Below are 22,129 nucleotides of genomic sequence, written 5' to 3' on the forward strand. Positions count from 1 at the left end.
GAATCTAAAAATCTATACATTAAATATTAAAACTATATTGTGAGAATTTATTATAAATATATTCATATCAAAGGTTACATTTCTCTTGAAAATAGATTTTGAAGGTGATGGGAGAAACTTTGTTGGCCATCTGCTGTTAGCAAGAGAATTTTTGACTCATTTGATATAAATTAGATTAAGGCCAGTATTAACGAGTTAGGTGATCCAGGAGCCTAAATCCTGTTGACTTTCAATGAGTTGTATGCTCCTTAGTCTCTTAAATGTTTTTGAAAATTTTATTCTTAATTTTTAAATTAAATTAGTTCTTTGTCATGGAGGAGATCTAGGATTCAGACACCATCTGTATCAATTATTGGCTCAGCTGAGAAGCATAACTTATTTAAAATTTTCTAGTTGTGTAATCACAAAGAGCTTTTGGTATTAGTTTGCTTTCTGGAGGCTTTATGGGTGGTTGTAGGTGGAGCCATTTACTTTCTTGTCTCTGATAGTGTACTGATATTCTAATACATATTGATACGGGTTGTCAGTAGGCTCTTACTGAGATAATCATTTCTGAAGCTGACCACATGTAGAAAACTGGACAATGGGTATAGAGTTTTGCTATGCTGTTGTAGCTGCCTTACAAGGAAAATTGGCTGCATGGCAAAATTTGGTAAATACATGTACTGTATTTAACTGCAGTATCATTTCTTTGGTAATTAGCAAATTGTTAAAGTGAATGAAGTGGAAGACGTAGGCCAAAACCATCAGGGCATTTCACACACAAATCCATTTCAGATTCCACTGGTGCCTGGTTAGTCTTCCTATCTACTTGGTTTCCAAAAGTGCTATACATAGCCTCTTTCAAATAGCACCTCTGATGGGTCTCTGGAGATTAATGTATCCAGGGTGTGGAGGGTAGTTTTAAATTGTGGAAGAGTTTCCATAAGATCTTTGCCTTCTCAAGTTGCCTAGCAGTATGCTGAGGTGCAAATTGTGATTGGGGCATGTCCTCTGACAAGTGCTGTATGCTTTTTGGTCTTTTATTGGGTAAATAACTCCCCTCAACCACATGGGATTGTGGTGGCAGCTTTTTGCTAGGCTGAAGCTGGCACTTCCTGGTGTTTATATAAAAATCAGTGAATTTAAGTTTTATTTATTGATTTCCAATATGTTTTCTTAATGTATGTTTTCCCCTACAGGTGTGGGGAGGAATTGATCTCAGTATGCACCAACTAGCTGATGATGATTGAAGCACTGGTAAGTTATTGTTAATATACTTACATCTGATTTAAAATATGATTTATAGCTATAATGTTTAATTTGCTGAAAAATTTTGATTGAAAATGTCCTTAAACTTAAACCTATTTTTATTTAAAATATGCTTCATTTAAAAGTACCAGAGTCCTAAACTCTTCTTATTTTGGTGACGTTCTGAAATGCACTTTTTATATAGTATTTTCAATCAATCTTAAATCTCTTTCGTATAATGCTGTGGCACTCTTGATCTTCGATTTTTGTGACTCGACTTCTTGATGAGAACAAAGGTTAAACATTAAATCAAATCTGTATTTGTACAGACTACAATATATCAAATACGTTACCTTGTACAAATAGTACAGTACTTTATCAATATTATGTCTCAATTTGTGGTAAAAATAAAAAATCACATAACAGAATGAATGTCTTAATTATCCTATTAATATCATTAGCCAAGAGTAGTCCTTGTGCGCTCCTATCAACAACAGCAAGGGTCCTTAAGCAGACTAGTTAGTAACTATCTCCAGGGAGTTTTCTAAGACTCAGCTCTTTTCCCCCTTCTTATTCCAGAGAGCTGTAATTACACAAAGTATGCTATATGAGTTTAGGATATGACTGCCACATTGAGCAGTTAGTTTATAGGGTCTCATTTAGGAATAGTCCTCTGTGTTGTCAAAATGCAAAGTCATCAGGTTTGCGTAGGAGAGAAGAGTTGATTATATCTAGTGCCACCATTTGGGATGAAAATGGGAATACAACTTCCTTTTTGAATTATATTTTAAAAAGAATGTACCCTGGGACTACTTTGTATGACCTTTAAAACAGGTACTGAGAGTCAAGTTTCTTTTATCTGCCCAAATTTGTCGTCTTGTTGACTCCCTATCTATGCATACCATTATCTTTGCCCTAATTTTCAATGCATTTTGTGTTTATGCAGTGGCAGAATTTGCCACGGAATTTACTTTGCTGTAGAACTGTGCTCCAGAATTTAAGCTTGCATTGAACACACACTTTTTTACTTGTGAAGATAACTTTTCACATTTGGAAGATTAACTTATTCACTGGTAGTTTCCTTAGTCTGCGGACAGCCTGAACCAGTAGCTCCAAGGTGTGAAGTGCTCCCATCATCGTATTAGGATGTTAACTCTGAAACCTGAGGATAATGACCGTTTCATTGTGCCTCACATTTGCAGAGACATCCAGCTAATGATGTTCTCTGTTCAAACTGCCTTCCATGCCTAGGCAGGAGCCAAAAACCCAACTGTCCCCCCCTGGCTACCAAAGCTTCTAGCTTCCTACTGATAACTGGATCAAAAGTCCTGCCTTGTCTAGACAACCCCCTGGAGCGTATTGTAAACAGAAAATTGGTGGAGGAAGTACAAGTCTTTACTTTAATTATAAAAATAATTGGGGGTAGTGACATACTCTTCTGGCTCCTTCTCATTCATTAAAAGCCTTTGTTCTTAATTTAAATTAAGCTGTTTAGAGTCTCCAAACTGCCACACTAGAGTACTGCAGAATACAAGGAGCTTGCTGCCAAATTTAGGTGCAACTAGTATTGTGTATGGTGTCTTGCTTTTTTAATTCTTCACTGACTACATATTGTTCCTCTTTATTTTTGTTTGTTTGTTTCTTGTACCCTGCCCACTTTCTTGTCTTCTCTTTTTTGTACTGCTTTTTTTAATGCTTCCTACACATGGAATGGTATCTCTTAATATGTTGCATGTAATCTTCACTCTCTTTTAAACCCACTTTTGCCATGCTATCCCCAGAAACCATTGTGCTATCTTCTTCCTCAGTCCTCTTACCCTGTCTTGACCTGTGTTAAAAGTATGGGAACCTGTATAACTTCTTGGTATGTCATGGAAAGGAGGGGTGAAGGTTAATGTTAACAACAAAGTTAAATGACAGGTTTCAGAGTAGCAGCCGTGTTAGTCTGTATTCGCAAAAGAAAAGGAGTACTTGTGGCACCTTAGAGACTAACAAATTTATTTGAGCATAAGCTTTCGTGAGCTACAGCTCACTTAATCGGATGCATTACATCCGATGAAGTGAGCTGTAGCTCACGAAAGCTTATGCTCAAATAAATTTTAGTCTCTAAGGTGCCACAAGTACTCCTTTTCTTTTAACAAAGTTAAATTTCACCCCAACTTTCCCTATACCCTTTCTTTGTCTGCATCATCTTTCTCCAATTTGGATTATAAACTCATTGTAGTAAGGTTGTTTCCCAGCAGCAGTTGAAGACATCCCAATTACCCTGTACATTGGGAAGTTATTCACTTCCTTATGGTGCTTTGTAAAAATCTCTAGGACAGAGAGACAGGAGCCCTGAACTTAATTTGAGGAAGAATTATCTTTAAAATGTTTTCGTAATTTAAGTTTAAACTTAGGGCTAGTGATCTGGGTTTGAAAGTTTTCTTGAATAAGAAATAAAAGCGTTTGAGTTCACCATAGACCTTCTTTTTGGAGTTGGTGTACTCTGCATGACGTTTTGAAATTTTATGTGGGCTGTTACCTTTAATCCAGCCCAACAACTCTTTAAGGTGCTGTCCTGTTTGTGTTTGCAAATTTTGTCCTCAGCTTGATTTCAGAGGTACCCTTCAGAAATTACTTAACCTCAAAACAGTCTAGATCTATAAGATGTGTCCAAAAATTCTTGAACCTTTAACTTTAGGTAGAATATAAATCCTTGAGAGCTGGAAGAAAACTTTCCTGAGCTAAGAATGCCTTGTCCTATTTAAAGTTGCATCATGAACATCAGTGTAATATAGCAGAACCCAACAGTTCCACATGTGTAAAGTTATGATTGGCTCATTGTCTAGTTTAATAGCCTTTCATCCCTGAGACAGCCTTAAAAAAAACAAAAACAAACAAAATACTTCTTATCCTTACTTAGGCAAAACTCATATTGATGTTAATGGAAGTGAACTAGTTTTTCCCTTGGAGACCACCTGTAGTGCTTACCTATCCACATTTTTTAACTGAATAAAACTACAGTGAGCCTTCTGATATCAATAAAGGACCTTCTTGTATTTTGTTCTCCATGAAGATTTACCTTCTTGTATGAGTGAGAATTTCCCCTATTTCCACATCCTACAATGAGAGTGGCACTAATGTACAAGTCGGTTATAGCTCTGCCTCTCTGAGAGGAAGACCTGCTTTGGTAAACCTTGGCAACGTAAAAGCCTCAAGTTTTAAACGTAGAAACTTGTTCCTGCCCATTTACCTTTACTGGGATTTCCCTCTTAAATAGCTTTCCTTTGTTGTGAAGTTATAACTTTTAAAAGAATTCTAATATACAGAAAAGTCTAAGCACGAAAAAGCTTGACAGTCTTTCTAGTTAGCTTTCTTTGTTTGAAATAAGAATCTTATAACTTTGGTATTTTATCTATACATGTTATTGATATAAGTATATTTTATGCTTGCATGTTTGGACTTCCCTACTGTACTTTAGGGAACTGTTGTGGGTTTTTGAGAAACATAAGAGGTAAAACTGAACACTTATTTTTGGCTACAAAAGATGGAAATTTTATTTGTTGCAGTGGACTCTTACAAAAAATCCATCTTTCTAAATTGGAGCAAAAAGTTAATATGTATTGTGAGTATGAAGAGAAGATTCTAAAATTTCAAATCTGTTTGGTGCTTGAATATTTACCAAGGTATTGCAGTGGACTGTTAAAAGTTTGGCATTTCTGTATTTTGATGTTGTGAAGGAAGCCTGTCAAGCATTGTATTAACTGCTTTGAGTAACCTAAATATAAATCTTGTTTAATTAGAAATAAAAATACAATAGCTAGTAGGTAAGAGAAATTCTTGAGTGATGGCTAACACTGTGACTACAGAAGGATGTAAAGAGAACATAAGCTTCATGTAGTAAAAAGAAGAATCTTAGTCATAGATCAGTGTGACTGTTTAAAAACAAACATAAAGCCACTGTAGAAGTCTTGCTGGAGGAGGAATCTAACTTGGGAAAACATGTTAAAACGTTTACTAGATGTACTCTAAAAACATAATACACAGTTGTAGCTGTGTAGCTTGAAGAATTGAGTCCAAATTATTTTAGATTATTTATTATTAGAATGCTGTTCATACTTTCCCCTTATTGTAAGTCCTTTCACTGCAGGATCTTGTTCCAAAAACAGTAACTTTAGATAAATGTATGCATCTGAAGGTGGTGGTGGTATTTTCAAGATGAGAGATTGAGATTACCACTATGTCAATTGTTTGCAAATTCATTGGTACAACCAAATATGGCTGAACCAAGCAGAGATACATTAGGGCTGATGTCTTTTATCCAATCACTTACATTTGCTTTTCACTCAGTGGAATGATCCAACAAAAGTAGGTTTTCATGGGTTGAGCTGGGGAAAAAAAAAAAGTACTATGATTATCAGATCAACACTTGGCTTCCCTTATTTCTTACAACAGGAGCAGTAACCATAAAAAGAAATGCATCCGATGAAGTGAGCTGTAGCTCACGAAAGCTTATGCTCTAATAAATTTGTTAGTCTCTAAGGTGCCACAAGTACTCCTTTTCTTTTTAAGAAACTTGGTGATTTCATTATGTACTGGGTATCCACTTCACTTACCCCAGCATTCCCAAATATTTGATGCTGGCAAGAATTGTATCAGTGTTAGTCTCAGGGTATTAGAGAGAGAGAAGGTGGGTTTTATTGGACCAGAAGATGGTCCAAAAGGCTATTATATACCCCACTTTCTCACTAACAAGAATTGGCAGTGTGGTTGTCATATTTTGATGCCTTAGTCAGATTTCATTAGTTCCTAAAAATATTTTGAAACATGGATTAATCTCCAAGTGCTTAAAGTGGTTTAAATCTAAATTAATATATACAATATATGATGCATAATAAACTTGTAAGTTTTTCAGTTTAGAGAATATTAGTTAAAAATAGCTTCCCCCCCAAAGTAGAAATACTGCTTGAATTAAAAAAAAAATAAAATAACAAAACCTAAAAAAACCTTGTGGTGTGTGAGGTTGAAGATATGAAGACTTGTGATTTGAATATTCTGCCCATCCTCAACTTGTTACCTATATGATGCAACTAAAAGTTGAATCTAAATAGCCATTCCTGTATTCCACTTACGTGGAGCAGAGAGATATAATGTATCTGAAATGGGGGTAAAAAATCAGTTCATCCCTATAGGAATACTGGGATATGAAACATAGTAAATGGCAGATTATTAACCCGGAACAGGAAGTTTGCTCTAAGGACATCATAGTTAGATTTTACATAGTTTGACAGGGTATTCTGAAATGAGAATAGTGGTTCTTGAATGATGAGGCAAAACACTAGATGATTCCACTCAATTCTACTGCCTTTTTAATTAATTTTTGCAGCCTTTCTTACCTGGAAAGATTATGCCTGGAGATTTTTTTTTAAGGGGACCAGATAGTGGTAGAATTGGCTGTAAAATTAAATTGTGTGTTTAAGTTTTAAAAAGCCACATTCAAAAGAATAAATCGAAAGAAGGAAATAAAAGGTCACAAATGTAAAGTTAGAATGCAAATTCACTATTGAGGAAATAATTATTGAAAACCATTTCTTGTACAGTTCAGAGGGTTTTGCTTACAATTAGCACTTTGTAGATGGCTTTTAGGCTTTCTGAGGTTTTTTGTTGTTCTGCCATTTAGTTGTTTCCTGTACTTAAGGTTTATGTTTATATGGGTGCAAATAGCAGTTTAAAAAGGTACATTAGTTCATTTGTCTTTGGACCACATTTGGTGTGTGTTTCAGTAGCAATGATGTAATTTAAAGTCAAGAGGCAAGAGAACTTGATCTGTTGGGCCAAATGTCCACTTCTGATGGCAGTCACAATAATGCTTCATCTGGACACTTCTAACTTTGTCACTGATCTGGTGCCTTAAGCCTTGTTGCTGCCTTATGAAGAGCAAACATTGAGTATATGGCTGGAGGAAGCATGGTTGGACATTATGCTGGTTGTGTTAAAGGCAGTGAGACAAAGCAGTGTAATTTTGCATAATTTTTCTGATTTTGACACATTTGCTCTTCCAGTAGCTACTGAAATGTACATCTATTTTCTGATACTTGGTCACTTTAAAATGACCATCACCATAGGTGTTCCTCTTTCTAGACAAGAAGACTATAGCCAAGATGGCACAATTTAGGAATTTCTGTTGACTCCAGTCAACACCTTCATATAGTAACCTAGCTTTCATACCTTTTGGCATTATTGGGTTTGATTACTTGTGTATGTTAAGCAGAGAGAGGGACAATCATTGAAAATTTCATCTAATAGCAAAAAATTAAGCTTAGTTTCAACTTGATTTGAGATCATTACTGTTTGGCTAGAAGTACTTGTGTTTTACATTAACTTTAGTGGATAGGTCAATCCAGTAAAGTTTGTCACCAGAGGTAAAATCCTCTGTATTTCCAATCTATATTTAATGTTTTAATAGTTCCCTATGTAAAATTTTAGAACTGAGTTCATATGCTCAAAAGGTTTCTTGAAGTCTTAATTTTCCCTGTAATATTTATTTGTATTTTTGGAAACTGTTACCTGTCATACTGCTGGATGTGCCCATGTTAGTTGGTGACAAAAGCAGGTGTTCTGGCATATATAATTATATTGAACCAAATTCATGAAGCCTTAGTTCTAAAATTCATGTTTAAAATGCCTTCAGGGTACATAGTTGAATGTTGTATGTTTAGTTTAAGGATAAATTATCTATATTCCAACAGCATTTTTCTTTTAATTTTTTTTATAAAGAGTCAAGTCAGATGAAGAGTGTCAAATGGAGTCTACGAATGGGAAACCAAGATGGCAGTTCCACTGTTGATTGAGAGGTTGAGGAAATGGACTAATGCATGAGTGCTGTGATATATCCATCCAAGACAGGGACATTTTAACATGGACTTCAGTGTTACTAAACCAGAGAAGATTTGGGTTTGTGATCATCCTACCAAAATGGACTTGAATTTCTAAAGGGTGTTGTACATGCAAACAGAAAATGGCTCTGTTTTTGAGGTGTGGGTGGCAAAACTTTATACTCCAAGAAATGTATACTTAACAGGGGAATTAAGTTGATATCCGGTATATTATTACCTATTTGGGCAAAATGTATTGTTATGCTATTTTTAAGTGACTTATTTAATAAATGGTTTTTTTACACTTTATTCTTGGTTTGTCTTTTTCCTGGCTGAAAAATACTTAGAATGTATTGATGTTTAGGTGCATTACATTTCTTTGATCATTGGATTCTGAAAATGAGAAATATTTTTAATGCTGGTAAATACTGAGGGCTTTGTAAGCTTTATGAAATACTTAACTTAAATATGGCTATATTTGGTTTCAAAGACTCTTCAGTTTCTCAATTTCCAATATTTTATTTTGAGTTAAAATGTTCAGTTTTTTAATTTTTCTCAGACTTGGTCAGTTGTCAGTCCTTTTTGTTAAATTTTCTGAAGCTATCATAGGATGGTACAAATTTCAAATGTATTGGCAAACTGAGCAATAAAATGCATGGTCATTGGCTTGCAGTGAAGGGTCATCCTGAACTATCTTTGTTTTTGTTGTTTGTTTGTGTGGAGGGGTTTGGGGGTGTGTGCACAAAACCTTTATAGTGATCTTCAAATGAGTTGCCTGAACAACTTCTTTGCTAAATTTCAGGTGCTTTGTGTTGGAAACTTGTTACATTTTGGATTGATTTTTTTAAAAAAACAACCCTATACCATTCTAAAAGAAATTACTTCCATGGAGTTGAGTACCTTGGCTTAATGAGTGTTTAAACCAATCTATTAAAATTAGTCTCTACGAGTGTCCAATACGTTTCATGGCCATCCTCTATACTATGAATTTCTTGTTGACTTAATAACTCCTTACAAATACGTGTCAAGTGGAGTTATTTTGATCTTATTACTAGATAAAAAACAACAAAGTTAACCTATGTGAGAGAGTATTTTTAAAAGTCAGTTATTGTTCAAAAATCACTTTGCTGCTTACAAGAAATGTATGTTCAACCATTGGCTACAGAGAAACAATTGCATACTTAAATTTCATCTTGAACAGGTAGCCCAACTTTTCTCCTCATAACTGAATACCAAGACAGACCTAGGTTAATTGAGATAATCTGTACAAAAGGGATCTCCAGATGATAAATATTATAGATTTAGCATGAGATATGTTTAACTGTCATTCATTGAGATAAATTGGTGGAAATCTTCATTCTTAACATATGGTAATGGCTGTTCATAACTGTTTAATCTTGCAGTGTTGAATGTACACACTTACCTAGCCAGTCTTGTTTCTGCTATTTATTATATGGTGCAGTTGAGTATTAGATTGTCTAAAAAAGACTGAGTATTCAAACTAATAGATTTGTGCTGTGTGTGCAGAGGGTCACTAGCTTTCTTCTATATTTATATAATCACTCACTAGACAATATTGCACTATTTTGGAATAGCACATCTAATTTACACAACCCTCATTTTACTGCATTGAAGAGACAGGTTGGGTTGACTGACTGAGGGCAAGAATGGGAAGGATATGGAGGAGTTGAAATAAAAAAAATAACTTGGGTTTTACTGGTAGAGCTTGCTGTTGGCCATTGGTTGGGATAGTGTACCATTTTTGATACTTAGCATAAAGCCCAAATCAAAACATTACCAAAAAATCTGAAACACTGACGCCTGATTCCAATATCTTGTAAAATGGATAATGTGTGAAAAGCTCAGGTGACACTTATAGTTGGCTGTCACTTTTGCTTGTTGTGGGAGGAGTGGTGGGCATAAGGGCATCTCTTGTGCTTAGATTCTCTCCAGTTCCTCAATGAGTGGTGTTTTCTCTACCAGGATGTAGTATCTGAGAATTTACTTGGCTTGTAATGAATAACTAATTCTGCACCTTGAATTCTACATTACTGTAAAAAGTCCACTTTGGGATGTTATAGTCTATTATAAACAATAATGGTTAAGGAATGGGCAGTACTTATCTGGGTGCTATATTTTCTTTGCCGTAGTGTCTTCAGTTAATGAATTAAAATAACATAGCTATTTAATTTTACTCTTCTCAAGAACCACCAGGGAGGCGCTGTTGAGTTGAAAGGGTTACTGGCAAATTGCTTTCTTTAGGGAGTAGTGACTTCCCATTTTTCAAGCTTGTATTATAGGTATTGAGTGACAAGGGAAGGAATTATTGATGGATTTTTTTTTTGATTGAATTTAAAAAAAAAAATTGCTACCCATTGGGTGGGGTTGACTTCCAAGGAGGGTTGTTGCTCAAATCTGGTTATTAGTCCCTCTTCCATTCTTTCAAAATGGCTTGTTACAGCACCACTTCCTGTCCAGGGAGGAAGTAATTTTAGCCCATGGACTGAAATATTTAGCAAATCTTTAAAACAAAAGAAACACATTACATTTCTTTCTGGCTTGAAAAGGGTTCCTGAGCCAGATGGGGTTAAGGTGCCCCCTCAGATGGGGTAGTTTGAAGAAGCCAAGGATGTGGGGGGGTGGCAGGCACCCTTTAGGTGGAGGCTATCTCTTTTTTTTTGGTAGAAATGAAGGGGTGGGTCTATGGTACATCACCTGAGTTGTGGGGTAAATGTAGAGAGTGTCAATCAAAGGCAGAGCTCAGAGCTGGGAAGGAGCTCTAGATGGCGGCTGTGCCTTAGAGAGAGCGCGCTGAGCTCCGTGCCTTCCCAACACTTTACGCAACTTTCCCTAACTTTCGGGCAGCCTCAGGGGGCCCCCAGAGCCCCTTACCTGTTCTAGGCACGAAGCGGGGGCAAATTGAGCCTTTTTCGGGCAGAAAAGCAGCTTTTGGGGGCTCTCTTTTCGTGCCTTGCTGGAAAGAAGAAGCCGTGGAGAGAGCCCAGGTCGTTGTTTTTCCAGCTTAGAAGCCATGGCGTACCTCCATTTTTGTGCGCTCTCCTAATGAGCTTTTCCCCCGGACATTTTTTGTACTAATTATCGCTGCTTTTTACTTTCACAGCAGTATATTTTTGAGGATTAGAATCTATTTATTTTTTTGTATTATCTAAAAATATATAGTTATCGTTTTAGCCTCCAAATATTTTGGATCTGATGTTTTTCCACTACCCGAAACTAATATCGGCTTGGTCCTGGCGGTGGTGCATGGATCAGGTAGGTGGGCAATTAATATTATTAATTTTCAGATTTCTGCCGTTTTTGAGTCCTTTGACTTTTCGACCGATTTGAGCTGTGTTGGGATGACGCAATAAAATAGAGATTTTTTTGCTTCCTCTGTTACTTTGAGAAAGTTTGCAGGATGCTGCTCTGGGCTGTTTCTCTTCCTACTTTTTCTTTTTAAAATGAATATTATTATTTTAAATGTCCGTTTTCCTGTGCTGATCAGTGTTGTGTATTGTTATAACTATCATTGCAGCGTCAGGACTTTGTTCTTGATAACGAAAGCCAATGAAACAAACTGGGACCTTACCTTTCTTTCAACTTTTGACAGTAAATACCTGGGCACAGGACATCAAAGCAAACACAGATACCCCCCTTAAATATTTAAGAATTAAAAGATGATGAGAAATGAGGACAAAAGCCAAGGAGAGGAGGGTTCAGTACACAGCAATGCATCGAGGTATGATCTATCAACTTTATTTTTTTAAAAACCTCTGAATACAGTGTTTACCTTGACAGCTTTGGGTTACTGTCCGTACTTAATACAAAACATATAACTGATTTTGATTCCTTTTTTAAGGAATGACCTTGAGATTGTTAATATGCCACACCCTAATTTTTTTTGGTAGCAATTTCTGAAAGTTGTGTTGTGACTTAAGGGCCCATGTCAGAGTCAAAAGGTAATGTACCTTTATTCAAGGGAGTCCCTTTCTCTGTTACGCTTTTTCAGTTTCTGAATTTCAGTTTTTAGGTTTTTTGTTCTGTGAAAAACGACCTTGTCGGTTTAGCCATTGCTGCATTGCACCATTTTACATACAAGGCAAATTTTTCTTTGAAGAATCTCAGAAGTCTAAACTTTAACTGAGGGCCATACAGAAGCCAAGTAGTAGTAAATTATAGTAAATAGACACTAGAGAAACTTACATGAATGAAAAAAAGTTCATTTTAAAATATAAACTAAAAAGTGCCTGTTTGATTGATGCTCCTTGCTTTATATTTTGTTTGGGCTTACAGAACTTTGATACTGTTTAGGTATTTTAGGATATTTTGATACAATTTAACCAAACTTTCCCCTGGTGGTGATAGTATTTCATGTTTATAAAATCTAACCTAGGATTGTTAATGGGAACCTTGGTGTCATTTGCTTGCTTGTTTTGTATATTTTTGCTCATAATGTGTTTACTTTTATGTCAAGTAATGGTATTCTTTTCAGATATTTTATAAATTTAACTTTGATTTGTGGAACAGTATACTGAAAATACAGCTAACATTTGATACTTACCACAACATTAAGTCCTTTGTTTCTTCATTTAACTTTTAACATTGTATCTTAAACAAAATATGTTGGCTTAATCTAACATTGAAGTCTTAAAAACTTTGCATTGCTCTTCAGTGGTTTGTCAATACACTGCATTTTGCCTGTTTTTGTTAACTTTTATTAAATCGTGACCTATTCATTTTTCCTTAAGTATCTTTTAAGTAATTATCAATAAAATGAATTCCAAAACTCTTTGGTATCAATATGTGCACTATGTAAGTTTTTATCAAATGTATGAATAAGAAAGACTCTTTGTCCAGTAATATTTAACCTATTCTTGAACATTCTATGAACTTGAAATATTGTGGTAGAAACACAGTTATGACCACGTTATTTTGTTATAGCCTTTTAAAACTTAATTTTGCATGCAAATCAGGAATGTTTTTAAATTGCAATATAATAAAAGGTCTTAAAATGGAAATAGGTAAGTTTATTTGATTTAAAATGGTATTGTTAAATTGGTTTAAAAAATACCAAATCACATACACACAGTACATACAAGGACTTGCATTATTTAAAATGTTTGACACATTTTTAACCATAATTGTAAGGTTGTAATTATGTTTGTAAGTGAAGCTGCAAAAATCCTGACTTTGTCAAGAAAAGTTGGTTTGCTTTTTAATCTAAATAACACTGAAAAATGTGGATGATCAGTAGTAAGAGCAACAGCAATCAGAATAAATACATTTTAGGAGTGTAGGAACATTATGCCAAATAAAATGAAATCTAATAACTAGGTATAATGGATGAATAAGTTGGATCACACAGACACACGACCTTTGATTTTTTTTCTGTCCCAAGGGTATAATATTTGCATAGCATCACGTGTAATTTTTCTCTTTTGTAGCAAAGATCATGTGTCTAGCCTCATTGATAAGCCATGTGTTTCACCTGTTTGTATTAAATAAAAAAGTAAAATGCTTACCATTTTTCTCCCCCTTTCCCCATACTTCACCAGAATAAATTTACTGCTGGTAATATCTACTCACCTGGAGTGTGGGAGCAATTGAACAGAGCACATTTATAAATGAGCCTTATTTTCTGAGCTGTGAGTCAGCTGGATGTCTAAAATACTCTACTTCCTAAGGTTGACTTTAAGATATGGGGGAAATGATTTCTAGGAAGTAAAGCCTTCAGCTTGCTTTACTGTAATTCTGAAACACATGGATGTCTGAATGGATCATGCTTCTCTGACTTGACTCTCCTCTCAGTTTTATTGGACAAGCTTATAAGCATTAGGTAATGTGTGAAGTCATATTACACAATCATGCCTTGATTGGAGGCTACAGTAATGACAATGGATGGGTAAGGTGGATATGAGTGAGTGGTGCCACTGATCTGAGGTTATGAGAAGCAAAAATACAGATGGGAAACTGTGTGTGTTTTGGTAGAGAGTGCATTAGTATAATGACTGGGGAATATGACTGGAATTGTGATTCCTGCATTTCCATTCTTAGGAAAGGAAAAAAAAATCTTATCTGAACAAACACAAACTCCTCTGAGAGTTGACTTGAAAGAGACATTATTCCTGAGAGGAAACGATGTTAGTTTAACTCTTACAAAAAGTTGAGTAGAGTCTGCACGTATGTAGGCCTTTCTTGGGTCCTTTTGGATGAATAGCAACACCTGTTCTTCTTGTATTTCAGTGTACAGACAGTAACCTAATTGTCAAGCTTTCCAACTTTACTGTTAAGCTTGCTCACTTGATTTAAGTTGCTTCACCCAGGTTGAAAGCTGGGATGTTGTCAGTAACTCAAAATTTTAAATAATGGAACAGAATGTTGGCTGTAATGTTTCTTTAAAAATATATTTTTCTTGCATCTTCTGCCTTTTCTAATGCTTTTTTTAAAAAAAAGCAGATGTGAAGAGGAGCAGTTACCTGTACATTAGGTTACATACAATAAATTTTTAATGTAACCTACTGTTCACTTCACAAATACTGGTATCTGAAATACAAATTAAGGTAAAATCTAGGAATTGACAATCCTGTACAACAATAGTATAAATAACATAAGACACACCATATAGATCCAACTTCTGCTTAAATCCCTTGGAATTTCCTTATTGCAGTTACCTTCTCGTATCCCTAACCATAATGAAATGGACATGGCTTGCATTTTTATTATGTAAGAGATGCTGCAGCAGTACAAACAATTGTATTTGCTTCCAACTTGCACTTTGTTATAAAATACAATTTGGAAATATTAGTTCTGTGTGAATGGATTTAGACCTAATTTCCATTGAGAGCTTTGACGTTTTAGATCTGTAATCTGTTGTCCTCTTGGCAAACGGCTTCTTTTGTGGAACTAAACTGCAGATTGCAGCAGACTTTGTAGACCAGAACACATTCAGTTTGTGGCAGCCATTTTATGAAGTAGTTTCATATAAAAGAGGATTTTATCTGGGGAAAATAAAGAAGTGAAACAAAAATTAACACCGATCTGGTTTCATCAGCAGTTAGTGTTTCTTATCTTGTTAGTGCTCTAAAGGAAACTAGCCACTCTTGGAAGGAAAGAAAAATGATTAAACGCCTGGCATTTTGGTGCAGGTCCAGTTCAGTCACAAAATGGCTGTTCCTTTGTGCCGCATAGCTGACAGACATACTGCATTGCACTGTGTGTACTCTGAAAACAGCAGGAAGTTGCTGGTGGGGAGTTCAAAGGCCATCTTGTTTTTGCTGTGGAATCTGATTGGCTGTTAGCTCACTTGGTAACAGGACGGTCAACACTCTGGGGCCTCTGTGGAAGCAGAGCTCTGCCTTCTAGTGATGTCAGCATAAACTTGCTTTTCAGAGCCTCCCCCACTCTTGGCAAGAGAATTACTGCCTGCTCAGCCAGCAGGGAAAACAGTGTTTGCATGCACAGCATTCATCCCAGTGTGAGAGAGAGCGTGCGTGCATGCATGCAGTAGATCTACAATGAATTTCCTCACACCCTCTTTATGGACACTTTTTTAATATAAATAGTTCATTATTTTCAGAAGCAAGTAGGTAACTGAAAATTAATAGGGTTATTTTTAGTAGACTTTTCCTTGATATTTTTTTTTTTAAATTTGATATACCCTTTAGCGTTCCTTGAACTGGATATTTTTTATAACTTTACAAATCTTAAATGGATGAAGCTCCATAAATGTGTAAATGCTTTTAGCCTGGTCTTATTTTACTCTTTAAAAAAAAAAAACAGGAGAAACAATGCTGGACATGTTTAACAAGATATATTTTTAACATGGTCTGGCTACAGATTCCTTCTCTTGGTTCTTCAGTTTACAATCTCATTGGTTGTTACTGTGAGTGCTTTTTGTTCCAGTCCTGCAGTACCATTTACATAATTTGGTCCTCTCTGGCCTGGCAAAAGTTTTTTTTTTTTTTGTTTTAACTTTTTAACCTTCTGCTAACTTCTAATATCAAGGGTTTTTTAAAAACAAAAACCAAGCAATACATGTTACGTCAATGCAGGGGCAGAGAAAATAATGTGCAATAAATTTGGTTTAGTTGTATTATGATGTACTCTACATGGAACACACAAGGTGGTTCATTTTTATTTTAAGGAAGTAACTTATCTCATTACAAATATATGATTCAGAGCTTTTAAACAACGGTATTTTCTGTTTTTTTGAGCATGGCTAGAACTGCAAAGAATATATAGAACACTTAAACTCTTGTAAACTAACTTCAAGAAGTTAGAAATATTTTAAAATATTTATGAACTGTTTCTTTAACTCAAATAAAAACTTAATTCAGACTTCTTTGAAATAATCAAACACTATGCATTCTCTAACTGTATTATCCTGAGTATTTTGTGTAACAGAAGTGGGGAAGACAACAAAAAGAACTGTGACTTCATAATCCTACAGAAACTGCCTTCATTTATCAGGGCCAACTAAGGGCTCATTTACACTAAAAAATTAGATCAATCCAGCTGCCTTGCTCAGGGGTGTGAAAAACTCACATCCCTGAGCAATGCATTAAGCTGATCTAAGTCCCCTTGTAGACAGTGCTAGATGGATGGAAGAATCCACCTTTCAGGGAGGTGGAATACCTGTGCCAACAGGAAAACCCCTTTCATTGGCATAGGTGGTAATTACAATTTTTATTAAAGCTAATGTTAAATTATATAATTTATCTACACTGAAGTGCTACATTTGAACACTTGCAGCACTGGAGGTGTTTCGCTGTACAGTTTCAAGTGTAGACCAGCCCTAAGTGTGTCTTTACTGCAGAGTTTCCACAGGCTTTTATCTGGGTGTTGTCCCTACCTTCTCCTATCGATACATACAACCTCTTGCCTGAGTTTAGTAATGCTTTCAACACAGGCTAGCTTTCACAGCTGGAGATGTATCTTTAGAGTCTGGGTTCTGCTTTTACTTGTCATCCTGCCCATTTTGCAGTGAGGTCTAAATAAGTCAAGTGCTGATAGGCAGTGCCTTTGGCATAGAATTTTCTGCAGTTGCCCCTTCTGTTCAGGACAGATAAGGTCTCCCACTATTCACTGGGAAAAGAGTGATTGAAAAAGTGTATCTTGGGTGTGCCCCCAGAAGTCTTGGAGGTGCACAGGGGAAGTGCAGCACCAGGTGAGAAGACTAACTCATTTCAGTGCTCCTTAGCTAGGCTGACCCAAATGCCCAGGGCCAGGCTAACTGCACTGAAGACATGCACTGTCTTTTGCACCACTACATTTGAAATGCACTAGTATGATGTTGAGCTGATTTGGGGCGGGGGAAGAGAGGTAATAGTGGCAAGGTGTCAGTTAACAATAAGGGTATGTCTACACATAAACCACGATAGTGTTACAGCTGTAGCACTGTAATGCTTCAATGTAGATGCAGAAGGGGTTCTACCACTGGTGTAGGTTATCTACCTCCCTGAGAGTCGGTACCTAGCACTGTGGGGGGGGGGGGGGGTTGGCGTAGCGCGCGCGCGCTCTCTCTCTCTCTCTCTCTCTCTCTCTCAAGTGTGAATTTTTCACACCCCTGAGAGAGGTAGCCATTGTAAGTTCCCAGTGTAGATCACCCCTTAGAAACTGAATCATCAATCTCCAGAGCAGTCATTCCAAACACTGCCCCTCCCCGCCCCTTTCTTCAGTGCCTCTCACCTCTATTCTATAGGTTTCAGAGTAGCAGCCCTGTTAGTCTGTATTTGCAAAAAGAAAAGGAGTACTTGTGGCACCTTACAGAAGCCACTTGAAGAGATGACAGGATACCTATTTATTCAGCCTTCTGCCTCACAAAACGCTTCACACTTAACTAAGTACTGGGTACTTTACAGCAGTGATTTTGAACAATTCATTGCTTGCTATTCCCCAACCTTGCCACACCGAAAACCAATTCTGTATGAGACAGTGGAAAGATTCTGCCAACTGTTTACTGCTCTAAAATATTTGTGAAGCTATAAGTGTTTACGCTTCCTTACATTTTTCATTTTTAGGCATAGAAAGATCAACATAATTCCTTTATATTTTAATATTCTCTAAAAACTAATACTGGAGTTTGTAGGAACAGGTGGATGTTTTTTGTTCTGTGAGGGAGTCCCACCTCTTAACTGTGAATCTGCCACCTTTTCAGATTTTCTTTCATCATGACTGTATTTGGAGAGGTGTGGCTGTCATCTGATGTCTGCAGGAGATAATCTAATAGATTATTGTCCTAACTCCTCCAGCCATGACTGCCTTTAAAGATCACTTGTGATAGAATCATATAGCAGACCTCCAGTGTCTGTGGTAAACCCATATCTTCTGGGTTTTGTACTAGACACACAGATGTAACTGGCTGAAGTTTTAAACAATGAAGGGGGAAAGCCTAAGTCCAAATTTTACTACTACTTCTAAGGCCTGTTTCTTTTAATATAAGACTTGTCAGGGTTTCATGCACAATATAAAAAAGGTCTCATTCTGGTACATACTAAAACCAATTAGCCATTTTGAGCAGAAGAGCTGTTGCTGTGTATATTTCCCCTAAATCATTTGCATGTTCACTACAATATGTTGCTGACTACATGCAGAGTCCCTTTTGAATTGGCCATTGTGCTTCATGCTGACTGTGCTGACATGAAGCTAAAGTGGCAGTTAAAATGATTGAGTGATGTATGAAATAGCTTCTGGCCTGCTGTCTTTCCTAAAGGAAAATGTGTTATCTAATCCAAGTATCCGAGGGGTAGCCGTGTTAGTCTATATCCACAAAAACAACGAGGAGTCTGGTGGCACATTAAAGTCTAACAGATTTATTTCAGCATAAGCTTTTGTGGGTAAAAATCCACTTCTTCAGATGCCACCAGACTCCTCGTTTTTATTTAATCCAAAGGGCACGGATATCTAGTAGGCAAAAAGACAGGCAATCTTCTCTTCTCCCATTATGCACAGGTATTATAAGATTCTCAACAGTGGGTGCTGCGTGAGTGGGAACAGTGAGGCAGTCACAACTGAGTTATATGCTGCTCTTGGTGAACATTAAACATGTTAGTACTTTCAGACACTACCACGTTCTTGGGGAAGAGGAGATCTGTCTCTTTCAGAGCTCTGAAGACTACACCTGTACTCTCCTTTCACTCAGGATGAACTGGGAAGAGTCTGTCTTTGGCGTTTCTCAGGGCTGGTCTACGCTACTAGTTAAGTTGATGTAACTTACATTGCTCAGGGGTGTGAAAAAGACCCTCCCCCTACCCCCCCCCGAGTGACGCAAATTACAGCAACCTAAACACTGTCCACGCTGGCACTGTGTTGGCGGGAGATGCACTCTCACTGACACAGCTTCCACCTCTCATGGAGGTGAAGTAATTATGCTGACGGGAGAGCGCTTTCCTGTCCGCATAGCGCATCTGCATCAGACACTCTAGAGCAGCGCAGCTGCGCTGATGTAGTGCTGTAGTGTAGATGTGCCCTCAGTGACACTCCTTAATCAAGTAAAGGGGGTGCGACTGCTTTTATCACTAGAATGATCGATTCTTTTCTGACCCCTACTAAATATCCTGTATCCTAGGCATTTCCAACTTCTAACTCATGGATCGGTGAGCAACTGAGCCATGTTTTCCACATATTAAGGCAACTAGTTAACCAACTTCCCCAAATATTTTTATTTCTGAATACAGTTTGCTGAGCTGTTGAATGAGGCCGATGATGCTGTCTCTAAATCTAAAACTCTCTCTCTTTTAGAGAGAGAGATCTGCTGCAACTTAGGTATCTTTGTTCCAGTTTTAATGAAGGCAGAGGTGTTTATCAGACAGTCAGTGTCAAATAATGAAGAGATTGGGCAGAAACAGAGTGAGGTACCTCAAATGCTGCTTTTCAGTGTGGTCATTTTTCCTTCAGTCTCTAAATCTGTGCCTATAATGGTGAAAAAGACAATACATCTTTATAAAGGAAGAGGACGAATAAACATCTCAAACCTAAAGCCAATTAGCAGGTCTTAAAATAGGGATCTGCTCTGAAAAGTGACTAAAAATTGTGTTTCAGAGTAGCAGCCGTGTTAGTCTGTATTCGCAAAAGAAAAGGAGTACTTGTGGCACCTTAGAGACTAACAAATTTATTTGAGCATAAGCTTTCGTGAGCTACAGCTCACTTCATCGGATGCATCCGATGAAGTGAGCTGTAGCTCACGAAAGTTTATGCTCAAATTTGTTAGTCTCTAAGGTGCCACAAGTACTCCTTTTTTAAAAATGATGTGAATTTTCATGTTGGTGTCTCAGTAATCCTTATAGTACAGGGATCGGCAATCTTTGTCACGCGCCTGCTAGGGTAAGCTCCCTGGTGGGCCGGGCCAGGCCAGTTTGTTTACCTGCTGCGTCCGCAGGTTCAGTGTAGGCCAAGGATTGTGCTGGCTGCCGCTTCCCACAGCCTTGTTGGCCTAGACCGGTGAACCACAGCCATTGGGAGCTGCGATCAGCCAAACCTGCAGACGCGGCAGGTAAACAAACTGGCCTGGCCCCGCCAGGGGGCTTTCCCTGGCAGCCTGCGTGCCAAAGGTTGCCAATCCCTGCTGTAGCAAATATGTTCCATTTTCCAAGATAATGGATACACTTTTGAAATGTAAGCCTAGCAAAGTTAAGATGGTTTTCCTTCTAATATGTCGTCATAAGTAATAAAGTTACTGCAAGTCAAATTAGACCTACTACACGTGGGTAACTGAAACCTCATAAGCATTTCTCTTCATACTTCAGAAGAAATAATATGCAGCTCACTCCCTTCTGTGATGCTGTTCTGAAGTGTGACATGAGTAAGAAGCAGTAAAAATAGACCATATGATTCAGAAATGCAAAAAAGGAACAGATATGTGCAAGAAGGTGCCATTCTATGAGGTCACTTTTCAGAGTGGAGTCCTGCTTTAACTTTGTCTAATATGAATAAGACCTGGTCAGATGCAGGGAGTTTGAATGAAAATTCTACGTTGTATCAAAATGCTCTTGGGAACTACTCTTACAATTACTACTTTTGCTGTGCCTTTAAGGATCACAGTCCAGATTCTGTTTCTGTTGTGCATGATAGACTTCCTTTTAATAAAGCTCTTCTTCATGGGAGCTCTACTCATTTCTACCAGGAACATCTTTACCTGATCAGCAGGATCTCCTATTTTTTCCAGTCTTTTGGCCTCTACACAATTCTGCAAGTGCATCTCACTTTGTAACCTGCAACACCCCCTGGTATTGCAGTCCTGAACAGAATCTAGTTGTGCTATATTATGTAAATGTATGTGTAGTGTCTTTGTAGTGGAAATAATAGATTTATAAAACACCTGTCAGTCAGGATGTCACACCATACTTTACAAAGCAGAGAACTTTAGAGAGAGGTATGCAAATATGAACCATTTATTTAGCTCAGTAAGTGTTTGTGCTTTGGTTCTGCCTTGGAGCCTTAGGTGTTAAAACCTATCTTGGAGAGAGGGAGGCAATGTTGGCCAAAAGATCGTGCTTTCACTTAATGCTTCACAAAAAGTGTCTTGAAAGCTCAGTTTTTCTGTGAACATCCATCTCAAGTAGGCCTTGAAATTGGAACAAGGGTGGTGACAGCTAGGACACCAGTTCTGAGCATATAGTTCTTAATAATTAGTTTTATTCTAGTAGCACCCCAAAAAGATCCTATTGTCTGGGTGCTATACAAACAAAATCAAAAACATAGGCAGTAATTTACAGTCTTACCAGTACTGGACATTAGAGCTGGTACTAAAGTCTATTGTTTGTTTATCATGTTCCGTTATAACCTGCTATTTTCAGATGCTTATAAATTTGCCAAAGTTTAACCATTCTGTTAGAAATTTTCAGTACTTGCTTTCTATTTAATGCTGAATTTCTTTTGAAAGTTTCAGCATAAATGGTTTAGCTTTTACTGAAAATGAAGTTGGGCAAAACGGGTTGGTTTTTTTAAGTGTTTTTCTTGAAAGAGTGTTTGAGTCTCTATCCTTTGGAGCAGGAGCTGGATATTTGGCAAGGGCAGCCTGGGGTGCCTTTTGTTGTGGCCACGAA

General features: G+C 37.1%; 1 protein-coding gene and 1 long non-coding RNA gene across 8 annotated transcripts in view; one reads left to right on the forward strand and one right to left on the reverse strand.

The window, feature by feature from the left end:
* The window catches only part of CHD2 (chromodomain helicase DNA binding protein 2), a 95,812-nt gene that overhangs the window by 7,252 nt on the left and 66,431 nt on the right, over positions 1-22,129 (forward strand). For all 7 annotated transcript variants that reach the window (XM_038419864.2, XM_038419866.2, XM_038419867.2 and 4 more), the window contains exons 4-6: positions 1,182-1,239; positions 7,990-11,360; positions 11,698-11,826. In XM_038419864.2, coding sequence (XP_038275792.1) covers positions 11,765-11,826 — 62 coding nt within the window. In that variant the 5' untranslated portion in view covers positions 1,182-1,239; positions 7,990-11,360; positions 11,698-11,764. The remainder of the gene's footprint in view (positions 1-1,181; positions 1,240-7,989; positions 11,361-11,697; positions 11,827-22,129) is intronic.
* LOC122456097 lies at positions 11,248-20,115 on the reverse strand. The gene is made up of 2 exons (XR_006274761.1): positions 19,944-20,115; positions 11,248-15,085 (listed from the first exon to the last, which is right to left on the reverse strand). It is a non-coding gene; the product is annotated as an uncharacterized LOC122456097 (long non-coding RNA).

This window comes from Dermochelys coriacea, chromosome 10, assembly GCF_009764565.3.
Source record: "Dermochelys coriacea isolate rDerCor1 chromosome 10, rDerCor1.pri.v4, whole genome shotgun sequence".
Lineage (NCBI taxonomy): Eukaryota > Metazoa > Chordata > Testudines > Dermochelyidae > Dermochelys > Dermochelys coriacea.